A 20,838-nucleotide genomic window follows, 5' to 3' on the forward strand; every position below is an offset into this window, starting at 1 on the left:
GGTAAAACACTCCAATGCCAGTTTATTTTTAAAAAGGGTTCTGTGTCATTCTATCGTTGGTTTGCCCCCCGGTTTTTTTTTGTATAATTGTACAACCTTTGAAAATTACATAAGTTGTAATGATCTAATACTATTAATAGTCATTCAGAAAAACTTTCCTTCCCTCCCAGCAACTATCCAGAGGGAACTGACAGTCCTGAGAAGAGGCCAATTCAACAGAGCCTCAACCCTGGTGGAAACAAAAAGCGAAAAGAGGAGGGGAAAAAAAAAACCAAACAACCAGAAATTGACTAAGAGGTGTGTGGCCAGTGTCTCTCGGAGTGGGGTCCTGGCTGTTGCCTGGGGTCGTGAGAGGCAGGGAGCCTGCAGCATGCGGCACGGCAGCCGGAGACCTCACAGCCACATCGTCCTCGCGCAGCACGCCCGAGTCCCAGCCTAGGTGTCGTGGAAGTCCTTCAGCAGCGTTCTCCTCCGCTGCTCTGCTATGTGCATCTGGTTCTCTAAGTCCTGCACCAGGGAAGCAAGACATGGGCTTGCATGGCCCAGCCCCAAGAGGATGGGCTAGTGGAAGCCGCCCCCGCCACGGGCTCCGAGGCGTCAAAAGCACGGCCCTCCCCACCCTTCTCAGCGGCAGCCTCTGGCCCCCAGGCCAGCTGCTGTGGGACCGATCACCACAGCAGCTCTCCCTTGCCTGCCAGAGGGTCCTAGAGGACAGCAGTCACTCACCCCTCTGTCATAGCTGTCCGCCCGCTCCACCTTCCACGACAGGTTTTCAATCTCAGCCTCCAGCTGAGCCTGCTGGTATTCAAACTGTATGGGTAGAGCAGGAGGGTCAAAAGGAGAGGGGACGGTAGCCAGGGCAGGGCCTGCAGACGGGAGGGGCAGAGGCAGCACCTCAGGCTCGCAGGAGCTCCAGACAGCCGAGTGCTGTCCTCAGAGGGCAGTGCTACTTCCTGTACCCAGAGCCAGAGGCTGATCCAATGGCTGCCCACGGAGGACAGCCAGGTGGCCAGGCTGCACTCGCCCTGCACCCCCAGAGAAAGGGGAAGGACCGAAGCCACGGAGAATGCTCCCGACATGCGGAGAAATGGCCGCTGCCAAAACAAGTCAAAGTGGACATTCACTGACACTGTGCTCCCTGAATACTTCGTTTTTTTCAGCCTTTCTGAAAAGAGTCTTCAAAATTTTCAGATCGTTTGCCTTAGTAAGTATATGCCTCTTGCATGAAGAGGTTTCCCAATGTCTTATTTGTGATAGTGAAAAACAGAAAGAATAAACACCCCTAATGATGGTACGACCATATAATGGGACATCTATGCAACTATTTAAAAATGGCATTTTCCAGCCTGGTGAATAATGACAGCTGCAAAAACTGTTGTAACAAAAAATGTTATATACATAACCATGATTATAGAAACAGTACTAATTTTCAAAGGCTGGGAAATGCTAACAATGCTCATTTCTTTCTAGGGGGGATGATGGATGATGTAAATGTTTTCCTAATTTTTTCAACATTTGAACAATCAGTGTGAATCACCTTGTTAATTGGAGAGGAAATAACCCCTATCTAAGATGAAAATTACACAAAGATGCTAATGAACTCCACAGTATTTAGGAACACACATGCTGGGTATCCTCCCAAAACATAAGCACTGGTTCCCAAGTGGTCAGCCACCCTAAAAAACATAGCTGTTAATGGCTTCGGTACACCTGCCTTCCTATTACACAAAATGGCAGCACCTGAGATCTACTTTGGAACTGCCTAGTCGGGGCCTGCAGAGCACAATTTTCCAGTGGCCAGTTTTGTTTTGATTTTGTCCTCCCAGCCACCAAGGGTCTGGTCCCTGCTCGCCTGCAAGGTGCGGGCAGAGAAGGCCCCTCTGAAGCTAAGAGGGCAGAGCACCAGGACGGCTTCCCTTACCAGCTTCTTCCTGGGCCCGGACTCCATGTAGTAGGCGTACGGATACGTGTACTGCAGGGTGTATCGACACTGCAACAGAAGACAAGGGGTCTGTGTCTATGACACTTAACTCCGTGGACCTCACGCTGCTGGCACAGGTCTCACCCCACCATGCAAATCAGCCTGGCTCTACAGGTATGGGCCTGAAAGAGACGAGGCCAAGGCAAATAAAAGATGCACTGGGGGACAACATGGCAAAAACTGAAGCAGAAATGGTCACAGAACACCCATGGTTCCTCTCCACACTGGGATTAATTACCAGCAGCTGCCTCAACGGCTCTTCCCTCTTGAGTCAGACCTCAGAGTCCACACATCTATCTCAATACTTGTCCAAAAACAATCTCTTATTTTCCTCTGAGTGATGCATGGATGGGACAAAAGAAGAGAAGGGCTCTCGTTTTCCCTGTGGTTCTGTCCCCGCAGGCAGAGGCACCGGAATACTGAGTGCCCTGGACGTCTGGGGAGGGCAGAGTCCTCAGTGGGCACAGCCCAGGAAGATGTGGACCCATGAGCAGGCACATGCGGGGCTTCACAGGGGGTGAGCCCTGCCCCCGACAGTGCCTCCCACCCTCAGAGGTCTGGGCCTCACAGAGAACAAGCGATGGGAAGACTGAGGGGGGACAAACCTTGGCCAAGAGCTTGGCAGCGTTCTGGAGGTACTGCCAGTCGATCCAGGTCCCCAGGTTATTCATGACCCTCTCCTGGATCTTCTCGTGAATCCGCTGGTATGTCTGTGCCTCCAGCTGCAAGCTCTTGTTGTGGTTTTCCCACTATGGGGTCAGAGGAGAGAGAAAGCTGCAGGCGTCCAGGAAAGTGCAGGGATTCAAAAGCTGTTCAGAATGGTCACAGCCTCGTCTAGCTGATGGGGGCTGTGTGTCCTCGGGAGCGCACGAGGCGGGCTTCCTCAGTCTACACTACCAACCCTGTCTAGAGCCGCTATCTGCCTGCCAGATCACTCTACCCGCTTAGAGCAATAGGACTCTAGCTCCGAGGACAAAGCAAAGCTAGGTACTCCCAGGTCTCTTGCGCTTAGAAACCAAAGGTCCCATGCTCTGTGGGCTTCTGGGAAAAACTGCCCTCTGAATCTGTCTATTAAGACAGCACTGGATTGAGGGGCATGGCAAGATGGGGGCTGGAGCTGAGAGATACAAACTACTGTGTGTAAAATAAATAAGCTACAAGGATATCCTGAACAGCACAGGGAATGTAACCAGTATTTTATAATGCCGATGAAGGAGGTATAACCCTTAAAAATTCTGAATCACCACATTGTACATCTGAAAGTTACAGAACATTGTAAGCCAGTAATACCTCAATTAAAGACAAACAACAACCGTGGCACTGGATGGATAAAGACCACCTGATGGTCCTTCCTTATCCTTCACAATTCAGCATCACACAAGGCTGGCCGGTCCTTCCCTGCTGGCTGTGCCTGGGGAGCCGAGAGCCACACCTGCAGGCAGCACTCGGGCTGGCCGGCGCTCCACGCCCTGACTCCGGCATGCATGCGCCGCTGCGGCCGCCGGTTACTGGGAGTTTCGCCCAGCAGGGCCAAGTGGAAGAAGCCTACCCTCGAGAAGCAGGTGCAGGAGAGGACGCCTACCCTCTCAAAGTAGAACAAGTACTTCTTGAGGGCCTCCCTGGCCTGGGCTTGCTGGCTCTGGTTGACGATGTCGGGGTTCTCCTTGTACCGGCTGCACTCATAGTACTCACTGCCGTGGGTCTTCCAATCTCCTAGACACATCCAGCAGAAGTCTGAAGGGATAGAGAACGCAGCACTGACCACACAACACAAGCCCGCCTTCCTCCACAGGCACAGGCGGAGCAGGAGCCAGACAGAGCCGGCTCCGGGGATCACCTGACCGGAACTCTCCCCGGCCGCCTCTACAGAGGGCGTGGACACATCTCATGCCTGTCATGGCCCACAGTCCCAGCACCCGGTCCTTGCCCATCTGAACAACAGCCTACAGATGGTCTCCATTTCAAGAACACATACGCTTAGTGCCTTTTTAATCCAACGCAGGCAGATGCTGACCGTTCAAAGGCCACTGGTCTGCTGCGTCAGTGCCTCCTGAGCAGCAGAATGTGTCCAACTGAGGCCCACCTGGCCATTCAGAGAATACCTCTGCCCTCTTGTCGACCTCCCACTCTCAACACCTGTCCTAGGTGTTGAACATGAAACTGGGGATGAAGACATTCCCCCCTTTTTCTTCTTTCTTAAACAGCACATTTTTATGGGAATTCCCCAGTGGTCCACTGGTCAAGACTCATTGCTTTTACTGCCAGGGCCCAGGTTTAATCCCTGGTCGGCGAGCTAAGATCCTGCAAGCCAGTGTGACCAAAAAAAGAACACAAAAAAACAACCAAACAAAAAACAAAAAAGAGAAAAAGCACATTTTTATTAAACCCACTGCTACCCTATAGTTCATCCCCAGAATTATGACTCTGTTTCCACACTGAGGAAGCCAAGAGGGAAAAACAGAGATCCCCTATGGATGCCATATATCTGAACAATTACTGTGGCTTAATGGACAGGGGCCAATCATGGTTGTGTGTTCTGACTCTGCCAGAGACCCAGACAGCAGTAAACACTGTTTCCCATGATTCACTGTCATAAGCTGGCTGACTGACTTCCCCACAGGGGCTTGTGTAAAACTTGGGGAAGCTAGGGCCGAAGCGAGAGACCCAGAGGCCGCTCACTTCTCCTCCCCTGGAAGGCTTCACGGAAGAGTGCAGTACAGCTTTCACCTCAGTCAGCTAGCTTGTGGTTGCTACTGTCTTAAATACTGCTACATTGCTTAGGGTTGCCCATCCAGATGGTAAAATTATTCAGCAACGTGAGGTACGGTAGTTACCCCTGGGCAGTTAAGGATGAGGAGAGGACACACTGAGGACTCTTCAGTTCCAGGACTGTGGTGGGTGCTGGGTGTGCGCCCGGGCATTTCTCTTTGAACTGTACGCATATCTGATGCACTGTTCTAAGTGGATCGTGCACGTCCCTCTTATTCAAACACATGGAGAAAAGACACGGTGGAATTTCACCGAGAAAACAACCCACTACTCTTGGCCTATCTTCATTCTACACTTCAGCGTCACCGTTTCTGTCTAAAACCTCGCCTTGACTACTCTGGTTTCAGTGTGATCCTGGGAGGACCCAGGGACAGCAGTGGCCAGGCTCTTACAAAGAGAAACTCTCAGGACCAGCTGGGTGGCATGTCAGCAGCTGTGGAAGAGGTCTGTCTGAACATATATTCTACCTGAAGGAGTTTTATTTCTTTACTTGATCTGGCAGGAAGGAAAGCAAAACCAACGGTTCTGTGGAACCTACACCGGCCAGATGAAGGAGGCCAGAAACCCTCTCTGAAAACTTTTATAAAACCTCAAAGGCAAACTAGGATTTGACTGCTTCCAGGAGAACCATAGGCAGCCTGCTCTAATCGGTGTCCACCAGGCAGCACAGAAAAGCCCCATGCTACTTACCTGCCTCGGCAAAAATCAAAAGAACACACTAAAACTTTCTTCTTGGATGACTGAGGATTTGTGAGAGTGTAGGAGCCATCCCAAAGTTGGCAGCAGGATTATTTAAGGGACCAAGAAATAATAAATCAGCAAATCCAGAGCTGCTCTACTCTGGTCCTCATGATTGTAAGTGACGGAAGCCACCCTGTTTGATCACTGTATCATAAAAGCAGTGGGGGAAAAAAAAGGCAGTGGAGACCCGTGCACGAGAAACAGACTGTGCCGCTGGGCCTGGTGCAGCGAGCTTGGGACTCACCGTGTTTACACTTGGAGCATTGCTGTCGGAGGGAAACAGAAGAGAACATGTTAAGGGCACTCTGACCAAAGGCTTCAGGCCACACAAGCAAAACGCACGGGCCTCTGCTCACCATGTGATTGCAGCCGCCATTCTTCTCAATGCAGATGTTGCACTTGGGACACTGAGGAGACAGAAGGGCGCCGTTAGGCTCACGCACCATCAGGCCGGTTCTAAGACAAATTACACAAAGCTCCTGGCACCCGTGCCCAGCAGCTCATCGTGCGAGCACTTCTGGGGAGGAGCCTCTCACTTAAATGTGGCGGGTCGCTGAGGCTGGAACAGCAATTCAAGGAAATGAGGTCAGCAGGTTTGGCCCTGAAACACTTCAAGCTGAGCCCCGCTAAGTCTGCCACCATCTGTTCCTGCCAGGAGGCCGCTCGGATTAAGCTCAAGCTGAGTCAGTAAAAAACTGGCCAGCTTGGGAGGATCGCCAGCACAGCCTACGAGCTGCCACCCTGGACTGGGGCCTGCTCAGCCTGCCTGAACTTCGGCTTCCAGAAGAGGGCATGGAAATCAGCTCTAAAGCTCGCTCCCATCTGAGATGCCAGCAGCCCCAGACAGAGTGGGGACCATTCTGAGGCCGGGCGTTTCACGGCCATGAAGAGGACCTTCCTTCATGACATCATGGTCACAGCTGCGCGGCAGGGTGCCTCGCTTCAGGGTGTGACTGGCACCGGCGAGGGCGAGGGCCCCGAGTGCTGAGTCATGCACAGCTTTAGGGGCTGCGGGCCATGCTTTCCCGTGGGATGTTTCCAGAATGAGAACTGGGCAGGCTTGGGCTTGCATTACAGTTTTGCTACTATTTGATGTGGCTGTCAACCACCTCCCTCCCACAGCTGTTAACGCTGGGGAGGCATTCAGTAAAACCTAGTTTTTTTCGAATGAGTTTTCTTGAGGGTCAAACTTCTCCAAGCATTTCAGCATTTTATTAAAAGAAAGGAGCCTGGTGCACGCTAAGATCAACTGCTGCAAATTCTGCCACGCCAGGGCAAGGGTCTGCCACCTCCATCACGAGCCCCGTGGCCGCGGGTGGCACTAGGGAGGGCAGACCCAGGACAGGTAAGATACAGTCCTTACGTCTTTAGTGTGGGCACTAATGTAGTTGGCTGTTTCAGAGTCGTCTGCACACTTCGTGAGCCATTTCCGGATTGTGGCGCAGTCTGTGGGGGCGTGATACATCTGACGACACTTGAAACTTAAAACCAGAAAAGATAACCGTTAGGTCAGATCCTGTGTTTTTCCTTTTCCTTCTGTCCAAGCCAACAGATCTGGAATTAGAATGTTTTTCCAAGAGGTAAAAAGTCACCTCTCATGGCGTCTGAGACCTTGACTTACCCAGGATTATTCTGAACTCCTCGGGGGACTTCTCTCAATAAACCCAAATGAGACATTTGTTTTAAATATTTTAGGTGATGTCAATCCTTCCTAACAGGATATCAAATTCAGAACTCAGCTTTTCAAACGGCTCGGGGGGGTATTCTGAGAAGAGGACTCAACTCCAACCCAAAGCAGGAATGAGATCCAGGCCTGGGAGCCCGGGCTTATCTGAGTCCAAGGCATCCACCGGATGCACACTGTCGGCACTTGTGCAGTCTGTGAGGGGCACGTTACCTCTGACAATGCCCGAAACTCAGGATCAGAAAAGAAAAACCCCAACACTCATCAGGCCAGGCTCCTGTGCTTTTAATTTCCCTTCTGTCCAAGCCAACGGTGACTTTCTGGATAAAAGCTCTCAGGCAGGTAGCCCACATATGTCCCAGGGAAAGAAGGCCCTAACATGGGACACAAAGGGTAGAGAGCAACCACATTGGTGGTTCTTAATGTTTGGTGAGTCACCGACTTCCTCGACCATGCCTTGAAAGGCAGGCACATATGCACACGGACCCCATTTTCTCTCTACTTTCCCTGAAGCCCCACTGTGACTCTTCCAGCAAGGTGTGAATAGGGCACAGGTCTGGGCCTAAATGAAGGCTCTGCCATTATCTGCACCTTGCTTTCCTCACCTATAAGAAAGGGGAACAGCAGTACCAATCACACACAGTCGCTGTGACAATGAAGCGAAAGCGGTCAGGAGAGAGCGGCTCCGCTGGTAAGCCTTCAGTATGCTTCAGCTAGTTCCATCATGTTTACTGAACAGAGTAAACCCCAGATAGATGTAAACCATGTTTATGAATTGCAGTGTTATAAAATTAGCAGAATGGCCAACAGAGAGAAAGATTAAAGTACTGGTGGCTGGAGCTTTCATATACAGCAAGATGTGCATTATCTGTGCAGAGAGATCTACCTCCACACAGACACGCAGTCTCTGGGCCCTGAGTCTTAGTAGCATAAACCCCAGCACATTCTCCAAGAGTCTGTGTCTCCTTCTTGTCTCCAGACTGAGTATCATCAAACATCTGCCCTCGTAGAACAGCGCTGCTCTTCTGGCCCAAAGGCCCAGCCTCTCCCAGCCCCGCCCTCGCAAGAGCCACAGCAGTGATGCTCGAGAGGAGGAGAAGGCACCAGCCAGGGCTGCTCGGCATCCACACTCACTCTTACCAGAAGACCTCGTTGCACCGATTGCACTGTACTCGGCGAGCTCTGGGCTCCTGTACCCGGATAACCATGGGGCAGTCTGCACCAGGGCATAGCTGGAGCTGGTAGTGACTCTGTGAACACACCAAGGGGGGGAACAATGAGGACATCCCCTAGTTGGTGCCTCCAAATTAGACCTCCCTGAGTACTTAAACGCCTTCTGTTCTTCCATCAAGGGGCTACAGGAATTCATGATGGATGTCATGAAGACCAGACGTTAAGCAGGTCCTGAAAATGTCCTTTGAATGTTTAGCTTAAGCCAGGGAGCAACTCATCAGAATGGCCTAAGCTTAGATGACAGAACAGAATACAGACTCGTGTCTCTGAGATGAAAGTGCATAGGGACTAGGGCTGGAAAGGAACACGGCCCAGTCGTTGTGCATGAGACCCTGAGGGGCTCAACAACCCTCAGGCATCTACCAAAGGTGGCCAAGAGCACCCGGAACAAGGCCTTTTGTTTTTCCTGCAGCCTGTGCATGAGACGACCCACACCATCAGTCAATCCAAAAAGCTTAGGAATAATAGGCAAGGATCAAAATTATGCTGCATGGAACCAGCAAGCCTGAACAGGTAGCCCAACAGAGGGGAAGGACTCCAAAACTGACCACTCAGAACTCGAACAAATTGCCAAATCATGCAAGAAGCAACACCCCTTCTTTGGGCCGAATCACAAGGTGAAGGGAATAGAACAGCAACTCCTGAGATATGCCTGACTTATGTTTATCCCGTGACATACAATAGCTTGTTTAAGTAACTTTGCGTAAGGTGCGGGGGATGCGGCTTCCCTTGTGGCTCAGCTGGTAAAGAATCTGCCTGCAATGCTGGAGACCTGGTTTGATCCCTGGGTTGGAAAGATCCCCTGGAGAAGGGAAAGGCTACCCCCTCCAGTATTCTGGCCTGGAGAATTCCAGGGACTATACAGAGCTGCAAAGAGTTGGACACGACTGAGCGACTTTCACTTTCACAAAGTGGGTGTGCCTGACCATTCTACACAAGAAAGAAACCAAGGCTCAGAGAAGGAATCTAAGGGGTCAAAGGATACAGAGTGAGGAAGAAACAGACTTGGGATTTACTAGTACTCTAGAGTTTTCAAACTTTTTAAAAGCTGTGCAGCTCTTTCTTCAGATTGAAAGCATCTACTGGCAGCCTCCTCTGTACAGTAACTGGTAAGCATCTGATGAAAAGGAGGCTCAGGAAGACCAGGCAGCAGCTGGGCATACCTCCACGTAATCCCTGAAGAGGTAGCGCCTGTATTTATCTCTCAGTTCTTCATTGGGCAGCAATGGAAACACGAAGTCCTCTGGTGTTCGAAGTGGGCAGTCCTGAGCCATGCAAGAGACACCTGTTGAAGAAAGACAACCGGATGGACAACTGTATCGCAGAAGACACACCTATAATGTATTTGCTGAGTTCACCCAACAAACTCACGTTTTACACAGGGAACCCCAGCAGCATCAGAATTTATTCAAAGAGAGAAATCAATATATTTATATAGTGATGCAACTAAAATATTATTACAAATTTTAAAATGACAGATAATTCCCTGATGGTCCAATGGTCAAGACTTGGCACTCTAACTACCAGAGCCCTGGGTCAGGGAACTAAGATCCTGTAAGTTACACAGCACAACAAAAAGAAAAAAAAAAAAAAAAAAAAACCCACAAAACCCAAAACCAACCAAACAACAAAAACAAGAGCAATTAAATAGTATATATCACAAATAGCACCGATTAAAAAAAACTGCTTAAAAAATCCCAGAGGGTTCTTGACTTACAATTTAGCTTTGTGATGTTTACTATTATGTGCATGTGATTACCATCAACACAGTGAGCTTTTACAGATATAATTAATATAATGCTAATTTTAATATCATGAAGTCATAATTTAACAAAGACTCCTTTAACTCATCACCAAGTCTGATTTGTGCTTACCTAAATCACAGTAAACCCTCTAGGAGTTTCTGAAGTATGGCTGCCACTTTGAGAATCAAGATAGACAAGGTAGGCAGCTTAAAGGACAGTTCTCCCAAAAAGCAAGAGAAGGTAGCCTTGCCGTCACACCAGCAGTTACATAAATGCCCAAACATTAGCCTTAACTCTTGCATCTTGCTCAGGACTAGGGTAAACCTTGCCATTGTTCAGACTGACATGTTTGGAAACCAATGGTTCTGATTTTGAAAACTTCAGTTAGGTTCACAAGAACACCTGAGTGGCAGAAAGGGCAGGGCTGAAGCTGAACAGTTCCTGCCAGCCGCTTATGAGCCCCACGGGGACTCACCCACACCCACGCCGTCCTTGACGAGCACGGAGCAGTGCTGCTCCCAGCAGCTGCGGCAGAACTGGTGCTGGCAGGCCAGAGAGAGGAGGTTTTCCTTCCGCACAAACTGCATACACACTGCGCAGTGGTGAGGGGAGTGGGCTGGGGGCACCTGGAGGGAGGTACAGTGACGTGAGCCAGCCTGCAAGAAGGATCAGAACTCCACTGCCATGTGTGGGCTTTGTGAGTGCCAGTTCTGAGTGGAAAAATATAATATCAGGAAGGCTTCCCAAAGGAGGTGGTAGTGGAGCCAGGCTTGGTGAACCCTTAGATTTAGAGAGGGAGAGAGAAGATGGAAATGAGATCTCACAGTAGTTTATAAGGTCAGGCTGGAAAGACCAGGATTTCAGAGGTCATTCAATCTGCCTTCTTTTGGAGGCTACTAGGTTTCTTTTGAAAACTGCCCTCATTCAGCATGGCCAGAGTTGCTTCTCAACAAGTACTATAAACCCAGCCAATAGGTTCTTAGGGGCTGAAGTGTGAGCCTCTAATAGCTCCAGAACCCATTCTCTGCTACATAAACTCACAAAGACAGTCTGGGGGCACCAGCCAAAGCCACAAACCAGTGAAAGCCCAACATGAGGTTCTTGTTAGTTCACTGGCCATACAAAAAATAATTTGAGGAAAAGGACCATACTCTGTCTAGTATGCTTCTGGAAATTCTCTAAGAGGCTGCATAAGTTATGTGGTGATCTGAGCCCTAATTCTCCCCCATTCATTTGACAAATGCTGACTGAACTCTCAACAACAGGAAATCGCTATACACTGTAGGATATGATTCCTAAACTTAAAAAGCACTTAGTCTACTATGGGAGCTAAAAAGATATGAGTGAATCACTGCAATATACATGTAAAGGTTGAAACATATAATTAAAAGAGTTTGGAGGGAAGTGTTCCCAGGAGACAGGTTTTGGGAGACATGGCTTGGATTTGGGTCTTTAAAGGTGAGTTCCATTCTCATGAGCAAAGATGGGTACAGGATCTGGACAATCCCAGCCAAGGAAGGCAGCAGCAGAGTTAAAGAGGCATGCAGTGAACGGGCACCCCAAGAACACAGCAAGGACAGAGCATAGGCTATATATAAGTGCAGGAGACGGGTGAGGCTGGAGAGGGCAGGCAGCCATTCACTCCTCGTCTATGAGGAAAATGTCCAAATGATGTCGGAAATGGAAGATTTAGGCCTATACTGGAACAAGCATCTTGGGGATGCTGCACTATAAACAAAATAAGATGGTTCTCAATAACCGTGTGAGCCATAGCAAGAGCCACGTGTATCAGGAAGGGACACTCACATGTTTTGATGGATTGGGCTGAACTCGAGCCTCAACGAGCAGCTGGGCAGAATTAGACTTGTATCTACAAAGCAAAAAGCATAAAGGGAATCAGAGCTTTGGTTCTGGAGATATGGTGGTAAATGAGCTGACCTTTCTCTCTGAAGGTAATAAGCACTATGTCATGATGTATTTATTCCACTTGATGTGTCTGAAAGAAATACCTGGAGATATTGCCAAGTGTTATCTAGAAGGGCACTGATTTAACATTAATGATGGCATAAAAACTCTGACCTAACTTCACTGTCCAACAACAGGGGTTTGGAATACGATGGAACATCAATATGGTAAAATACTGTACCTTCATTAAAACTGGGGGTACAGAAAGAATATGCTGAAAACATTGGAAAATGTTCACCATATACTGAGAGAAAAAAGGCTATACAATATGACCCAGTGTTTAAAAAATATACTCTGCACACTGTAAGGATATTCTCCATAACACAGACAATTATTACCACTGGGTGTGCAGGCAGAGAGAAGTTACAGACAACGCCATCTCTTCCTCCCCCAAAACACCTTACCTGTCCAGTATCTCGGCAACTTGCCAGTGGAAATTAACTAATATAAGTTTAGCAACTGAATGAGACACCTAGAAAGAAGAAAAAAAGAAATAAAATTATAATGCAGTTGGGTTGTTTTTTTCAGAGTGCTCTTACATTTTGAGAAATGCATACATTTCTCTATACTGCAGGTCCAGGCTTGAATTTTAAAATCTTCCTCTTGGTTCTGTTTTATCTTTTACGTTCAGACTCTTAGAGTCTTAAGCAATTTCCTGGATCTCTCGATTTTTCAACCTTTATTTTCATTAGCAACCCTTCAAAGAAATTAGTTTCATTTCAAACTTACACAAAACCATCCTATCTACAGTAAATAAGGACCTAGAATCCAAAGTAAGCAAATGAGCTGTAAGTTCCCTGATGTGATTTATGTTTGCTGAAGCTGCTGTAGGAGGCCATACACGAGCACCTCCAGGTAGGCATGTTACTTGCAGAAGCTCTCCAGGCTTGAACTTCTTATATAAACCCAGAAAAACAAAACAAAACAAACAAAAAACACCCCTGGTTAAAACCTCTGCCTCTATAACAAAACTATTCATCCACAAAGACTACTATCACAGAATGAAAACAGAGACAAAGTATTTGGTATAAATGTTAAAATTTGCTTGAGAACAGCTTTTGGCTACAACTATATTTTTACAACCTGAAAATTATATTGTTTTATTATTTATTTTTGGCTGCAGTGCGCCGCTTGTGGGAGCTTACTTCCCTGCAGTGGAAGAGTGGGGTCCTAACCAATGGACTACCAGGGAATTCCCAAAATGAAATTTCTTGACCTTCCCAAAAAAATAGAACTTCAGCACCATACCTGGTCTGATCCCTTGATCTCAACAGCACTAGCAACAGCAACAAAGCCTCAGAATTAGCATCAGCCCCTCCATGTATGGAAAACGACACAGGCCTCCGCTGAAACTGAAAATTTTACTGATGACTACAAGTCCACTAATGACCAACTCAGAATATTCCAGCAGAGTTCTGGTGAGAATGGATAATGTGAAGAGAGGATGTGTCTCAGTTCAGTTCCGTCGCTCAGTTGTGCCCGACTCTTTGTGACCCCATGGACTGTAGCACACCAGGCTTCCCTGTCCATCACCAACTTCTGGAGCTTACTCAAAATCATGTCCATCGAGTCAGTGATGTGTCTAGTGCTTCATAAAAGTGAACAGATGTCCATCTATTCTTTCAAAGCCAACTGCTGAGGATTATCAATACATACAACACTACAGGCACACGCACCTCCCACCAGCCTTCTACCGGAGGCACTGTGAGTGCCCATAGCGTGGCCTCAGTGTATCACAGACTGCCAAGGCCTCAGTCTCCCCCAATTAATCCATTATGAATGTGAAGGAATTTTAAGACCATTAATTAAAGCAAAATATAGAATGATGGCACTCTGCCCAGTAATGGACACCAAGGAAGACCTACAGGGAAGTCAGGATACAAAGGGCCCTCTGAGCAAAAAGCCAATATATATAAATCACAAATGTGTTTCTACATAGCAGCAAATAAAAATTAAAATTTATTGATAAAACTAAACTGTATTGATAAATATATTTTATTTAACCCAATATATTAAAATATTTCAACATGTTAACGCACTGAAAATTATTAATGAACTACATTTTACATCTTTTTTTTCCATCTAATTGTTCAAAGTCCATTGTATTCAGAATTATAGAACATACCAATCCAAACTGGCCACAATGCCCAGTGGCTACATGTGATTGCAGCTACCAGAATGGACAATGCAGCTAGACAGAACACAGCAATCAAAATTAATCAAAATCAAAGCAGGGGTTAGGGTATAAATTAGTAGCTGATCCTAAAATGTATGGAGAGGACCCTGAATATCCAAAGCAACCGTGAAAGAGCAAAGTTGGAAAAGACTTACACCATCTGACTTCAAGACTTACTATAAAGCTACAGTAATCCAGACAGTGGGGTACTGGCTTAAGGACAGACATATCTATAGATCAATGTAACAGAATAGTAAACTCATACACTTATGATTAATTTTCTACTAAGGTACCAATGTAATTCAACAGATGATAAAACAGTCTTTTATCAACAAATGGTTCCAGAATAACTGAACATCACTATACAAAACTCAGAACTTAAAAGCTTAGTTCATGTCACACAAACATTTCCTCAAGACAGTTCACAGTGTTAAATGAAACTGAAAACTATAAAACTTTCTGAAGAAAATCTTTGCAATCTTGTTTTTTTAGGTACAGATTTCTTAGCTATGACACTGAAAGCACAATCCTTAAAAGAAAAAATATGATATACTGGAGCTCATCAAAATTAAATTTCATTCTTCAAAAGACATTATTAAGAAAAGACGAGCCACAAAATATATGATTTGCAACAGAAAAAATAATTGCAAATCATATATCTGATAAAGGACTTAATTCAGAACATATAAAGAACTCACATAACTCAAAAAGCTCAACATTATTAGTCATTAGAAAGAAAGCGAAGTCGCTCAGTCATGTCCGACTCTTGGCGACCCCATGGACTGTAGCCTACCAGGCTCCTCTGTCCATGGGATTTTCCAGGCAATAGTACTGGAGTGGATTGCCATTGCAAATTAGAACTATAAGATACTACTTCACACTCACTAGAATGATACAGAAGACTGACAATACCTAAGTGCTGGCAAGCAAGTGGAGAACCTATAACACTTATATAATGCTGGTGGGAATGTAAGATAGCAGAGTCTCCTCAGAAAACAGTTTGGCAGTTTCTTAAAATGTTACATGCGATCCCACTGCTAGATATTTATCCAAGTGAAATGAAAACATGTCCATGCAAAACCCTGTTATACAAACCATCACAGCAGCATATTTCATAAGAGCCAAGACCTGGAATCAACCCAAATGTTCATCAACTGATGAATGAATGAAAAAACAAAATGTGGTATATATCCATAAAATGGAAAATCCTCACTGGGCAGTAAGAGGAAAGCATTACTGACATGTGATACAGCATGGATGAACCTTGAAAACATGCCAAGTGAAAGAAGCCAGACACAAAAGACTACATACTATAAGATTAAAGTCACATGAAATTTCTAGAAAAGGCAAATCTATGCAGACAGTAAGATGGTCAGTAGTTTCTTGGGACTGGGATTGGGGACTAACTACAAATGGATATAAGGGAACGTTTTGGCTGATGAAAATGTTCTGTAACTTGGATTGTGGCGATGGCTGTACATTTGTTCACATTTACTGCAACTCTTCTACTGGTACACTCTAAAATGGATGAGTTTAATGGAATGTAAGTAATACTTCAATAAATGCTAAAAATAAAATTGATCGATGGACAGACACATGATAAAGTAAATGCAGGAAAAAGTTAGCACCTGTATAATTTAGACGGTAGATAAATGGATACCTACTGCACAATTCTTTAAAAGTCTTTGTATATTTTAAATTTTTCATGAAGTTGGAGGGAAAGTTTGCCAGCTTTAATTCAATGGCAATCTTCTGAATAAACAAATGTCACAAGAAACAGAGAGTTGACCCTTACACCACTGCCTCAAAATAGTTCATTTTGATCTTTTATGTACTCCTGAGAATGAAAACATCCCCCTCAGAGTTTTGAACATACATAGTTCTGACCAAAGATTAACTGACTAGACAATGTGAATTTTAGTATAAGCAGGCCTGTAATGCTAGTAACTTCACAACACTCCGGCTCCCTCTAAACCTCCCACACCAAGGCCTCGAGGGAGGGAGGGAAAGTAGTGGTACACAGTTCATCAAACACTGCAGGGTCCTGAAGTCCCTGGGTGGTCCAGAGAAGGCTTTCAGAGTCAAAGATGGAGTCAGAACACGGTCAAGTGTAGCCCATCTTCCTTGCCTTTCCCTGTCATTCCCTGTGCCTTCAAACCTGACCCACGATGGGTCAGAAGGCCCTGGAGAGCATCCTGTGAAGCTTGAAAGGACCGTGGGGTCACCTCTGTCATCATCCAGCCTGGACTCTGCTCTGCATTGCCCATCCAATCTGGCTTGGCTTGGATGACATTTTCAGTCTCAACACCCTCAGATGGTTTTCAGATCTTTATTTCAGGAAGCACTTGGCTACGTGAATGTCAGAAAGGACTTGGCCATTGGACATCACTATTTCCCAGAGGTTGCAGGCAAACTTCTGTCATTCTCCGTAATTTGTGTTTGGGAGAGATCTTTAAAAAGCTACTTCCCAGATACAGGCCCTCAAAACATGGTCAGTAGTTACCACCTGTGCAGACACCTAAAGGCATAGACAACTGCTGGGGAGTCAAGCTCTCCTTTCTGTTTTTTTAATAAACAATATATAAAGTGTCCATACAATTCTATCCCGGCTTCACATGCAGGGTTTGGCGGGGTGGGTGGGGAGGAGGTGGACCTGAGGGGGGAATCCTGGACAGCAGCCAATGATGCTAAGATTTTCTCACAGAGATGCAGTGACGTGTACATGAGGATTTTAGCTGCTGTTATCAGCAAGCCATTCCTGACATGGCTAACAGCACACAAGTCCACAACCTCAGCATTTCAGGAGATATTCTGGACGCACTTTCTTCTGGGATCTAAGGGCTTCAGAGACCAGAAAAGTGGAACAGTGTAAATAGCGAATTAGAGCCTGTCAACTTGGAATGGAGACTATCTTGATAAGATAAAACTTCTGGATCTATGCAGCCTCTGACCCACTCATTACAAGGAGACAGATGCAGGATTCCAGGAGCTTAGAAAACGCAACTCCAGCAGCAATTTGGTTACTGGCTTACATTTTAGCCTTCCTATGACTTGCCGCCCTGCTCTATGTTTCAGTTTTCTTGTATGTATTTTCTGTTAGATCCCCAAGTAGAAAGCAGACTGTGGTGAATCTGTTTTTCAAATCACAGGACCCCGGCTCCACCTGAAGTTCATTAGTACATGAGAGCCTCAAATTTCTTTTCTGATTTCCACCAAACTCTTTCCCCAGAAAAATTCAAGTATCAGAATTTTATAAATTAATCACTGGAACAAACGTTTTTGATCCCCTGACCACAAAGCACTTAAAATACCAGAGGGAGATAAACCCTGCCATGGAAGGAGACGCTCAGTACATACAACATTCTGGATCCTTTCCAATACACAGCCAACATCTATCTTTGGGGGAAACGTATTCAGAAGTTCAGGAAATTTAACCATTATTACTTAACATCCCAGAGCACTTGGATTCTATACGTTTATTATTCAAATAATGCACAGGACATGCTAGTACGATATAAGGATCAAGGCACATACTGAATAGCCTCCATTCCTGACAACAGCTCCCCAGGAAAACCCTGAGCATCGCTACTGCTTCTTCATCTTTTTTGTCTCCTATAGTTGGTTCAAGCCGTCCAGTCCGTGGGGACAAGTTAACAGCACAGCTTGCAAATAGATTTCTTTCCCCCAGAAAACAGAAAATTCAGCAGCCCACCAGAACTGTCACCAGCCCTTCCCACACTTACCAGTGCCATAGGGAGGAAGCAGCCGATGGCAGAGAGCATCAACGGCCTGAAAAAATACAGGTGGTAGTTTCAATTTTTATTTAGAATTCTTACTTGCCAACTGCCTGAAATCTTTTAAGGCTACCCGAATAGGGCTCCATGCCTCAGCCTGTTGTTAAGCCACTTCATGGTCCAATCACATTTGTTAACAAACACTAGTGGTCATTCACTAAAAGGCAGAGAGGAAGCAAAGGGGTGAACTGTTTGTTGGCCCGCTTCTGGGTCTAGGGTAGGAAGGGATGTAATATAGGAAAACTAGCCGAAGGAGATCAAGACGGATGGATTCAAGTCTCGGAGGGTAGAAGGTGAGGTGAGAAAGTGCTGAAGGAATAAGAGAAAGAAGTAAGGTTAAAGCACAGAGGCAAAAGAGAAGGTGAACACCAGCCCAGAATGGGGCAAATCAGCGGTGGTGGGGGTAGTGGCAAGACCAGCCCTCGAGTCTAATTTCGGCGGTGGGCCTTCACCTCTCCCATACTTCACGCCTCCATACTCTCAGGCTCTAAGAGGTCCACTCTTCCGCGCCTTATTCTAACTTTGCTTCCTTGCATTTCCTCTCCATGGAGGAAGAGCTGACTGGTAATTGAGGCACCCATATGTGACAAATGCTCTACAAAATCTGATTCATGAACACTAATTTGAAGATTTCTCTCCAGTCTAACCTTAATTTAGTTCTGTTATGGTCTCTGATCATTAAAATCAAAGCCAAAAACATCTAAAGACCTGACTAACTACAGTTACTTATGAAAAATAGAATAAAACAAAAATACAAAAGTCATCCCCCTTCCTTGACCTTGAGGGTACTTTGTTTATTATGAAAAACTCTGGGCATCTACATAAGTGAAGAGTATGATGAAACCCATGTACCCATCACCTAATTCAAACATCAACTCAGAACCAGGCTATACCTTACCTACACCACTACCCTCGAGATTATTGCAAGGTAAATCTCAGCCAGCATATCTTTTTGGGTTTGCATTTCAATGAAAATCTTCTGGGAAATACTTAGTTCAAAAGACAGATTACAGCCCCTGCTAGAATTCCATATGGTTTTCCAGGGAGGAGCCATATACAGATAAGATGACTACTACTTTAGTGAACCAAAGTCCTATCCGTTAATCACAACCAAAAGAGATGCAGATGGGAGCTCATAGCCAATGAATAACATACAGTAGGACTAGAAGCCAAGTCTCCTACCATATTCCTGCAGCTACAAGCCCATCTTGTCTATATGTGATTTCAAATGATGCACTGTCTCTTCCAGCTCCGGCGACTGTGAGGAGGGCAAAGGAGAGGGAGTACCAGACACTTGTAGGGTGTTCCAGCCAGGTTACCTCTCTTCTCCAGAGGGTACCTCAGAGCCTCTCATATCTTAGTGACAAAGCCACAAACTCCAACAGCATGTTTCAAAGACAGAGCCACTGACTGCTGCTGTTAACTATGCTCAAAACGTATCACATTTCTATACACCTATATGTTTATGTAAAGAAACCTCCATCGGAATGAAGCTCTTTTCTAGGGGAAGAGGTTTTCGCACCATTTCCCTTCTCTGTGTACCTAAGCAGCTAGAACAATGCCTGTGCCAGTGCTAGGTCCCATACTTAACACCTCCCTCAGCCTGGCTCCTGTGGTCTCATCTGAAACCACTGCCTACTCAGCCTCCTCCAGAGCCCCCGCAGGCAGGCAGGCAGGCAGGCAGGCATCAAAGCCTTCCAAGCCCTCAGTGGGTGCACAGTCCAGCAGAAGAGGCCAGACACAGACCTAGAAAGGAAGGTTTAAAGGAGAAAAAAAAGAAGGATGGTGAACTGAGAGGTCTTTCAATGTGACACGAATGGCAGAGATGCTGACAGGAGGTTTGAGGAACCAAAAATCAAACATTAGGGAGCAGAGCAGTAAAGAGTTCATGCTGGAATCTGGAGAAACCACTTCAAGTTTCTCAACAGAGCAAGATAAAATGGTGTTTTCAGCGGCTGTGTCAGAAAATGTGGAATAGAAGCAGAAAAGGTTTTATTTATGCATACCTGCTTTCTGTCTTATCATTCTAAAACAGGAGGAGGCAGAAAATAAAGGCCAAAATTTTATGGTAGAGGTTAAATTGTTTTTTCCCCATCTTTCTTAGCATCTATCTAAAAGTTAAAACAACAGAAGATACTCAGAAACACTTGTTTTATTGAGAATCAACAAATTCTCAACCTATCCCAATTATAGCAAACTCTTAACCTACTCCAATTATCACTGAACAAAAAATAAAATGGTTCATAAAAAGCATTTTGATGCAAAGGAACAATACCTGCCACTCCATCCCACCGCATCCTGATCCTCTCCCAGTCTTCCTAGCCAGGACAAATCTCTCCCAGTCACTTGTCTGGGTTCTCCTGGTTGTTACCAACATCGCTGAGCATGCCCATAATTCTCTACCTATGCCACTCCCGCCCCACTCCCATCCCAGCCCCAACTTCTGAATATTTAAATCACTATTTTCAGTTCCTCTATCTGTAGCCTTTGTAATCTTAAGACATTGTTTACAGGACCAGAGTTGCATTTCCACCCCTGAGCTTCTAATAGCACTCTCCTTGGTCCACTCAGAGAAGAATGTTTGTACATCTGGCATAAATACATTAACATTATTAGTAGCTGCCAATCACGCATACTTGTGCCACATGGTGTGTTTGCTTTGTATTTATTTGGCTTCTGATTTTTGTGTGTAGTTTTTCTGCTTTGCATGAGAATTCTAATTCCCTTCCCCCTTGTGAAGAATTCTATGG

The 20,838-nt window shown here is 46.0% G+C and overlaps 1 protein-coding gene across 7 annotated transcripts in view; it reads right to left on the reverse strand.

The window, feature by feature from the left end:
* Positions 1 to 2: 2 nt before the first annotated feature.
* ARIH2 (ariadne RBR E3 ubiquitin protein ligase 2) overlaps positions 3 to 20,838 on the reverse strand; it is a 35,260-nt gene continuing 14,424 nt past the window's right edge. For 2 of the 7 annotated variants that reach the window (XM_060402551.1, XM_060402552.1), the window contains exons 4-13: positions 12,523 to 12,590; positions 11,960 to 12,023; positions 10,629 to 10,779; positions 9,572 to 9,693; positions 8,316 to 8,425; positions 6,855 to 6,972; positions 5,848 to 5,898; positions 5,736 to 5,757; positions 3,564 to 3,715; positions 3 to 2,730 (exon numbers count right to left, since the gene is read on the reverse strand). In XM_060402551.1, the coding sequence (XP_060258534.1) occupies positions 2,305 to 2,730; positions 3,564 to 3,715; positions 5,736 to 5,757; positions 5,848 to 5,898; positions 6,855 to 6,972; positions 8,316 to 8,425; positions 9,572 to 9,693; positions 10,629 to 10,779; positions 11,960 to 12,023; positions 12,523 to 12,590 (1,284 nt within the window). In that variant the 3' untranslated portion in view covers positions 3 to 2,304. Of the gene's footprint in view, positions 2,731 to 3,563; positions 3,716 to 5,735; positions 5,758 to 5,847; positions 5,899 to 6,854; positions 6,973 to 8,315; positions 8,426 to 9,571; positions 9,694 to 10,628; positions 10,780 to 11,959; positions 12,024 to 12,522; positions 12,591 to 18,037; positions 18,084 to 20,838 lie in introns of all 7 variants that reach the window. The other 5 variants (XM_042236243.1, XM_027957664.2, XM_027957665.2 and 2 more) reach the window with 5 other exon arrangements.

This window comes from Ovis aries, chromosome 19 (assembly GCF_016772045.2).
Source record: "Ovis aries strain OAR_USU_Benz2616 breed Rambouillet chromosome 19, ARS-UI_Ramb_v3.0, whole genome shotgun sequence".
In the NCBI taxonomy this organism is placed as follows: Eukaryota; Metazoa; Chordata; class Mammalia; order Artiodactyla; family Bovidae; genus Ovis; species Ovis aries.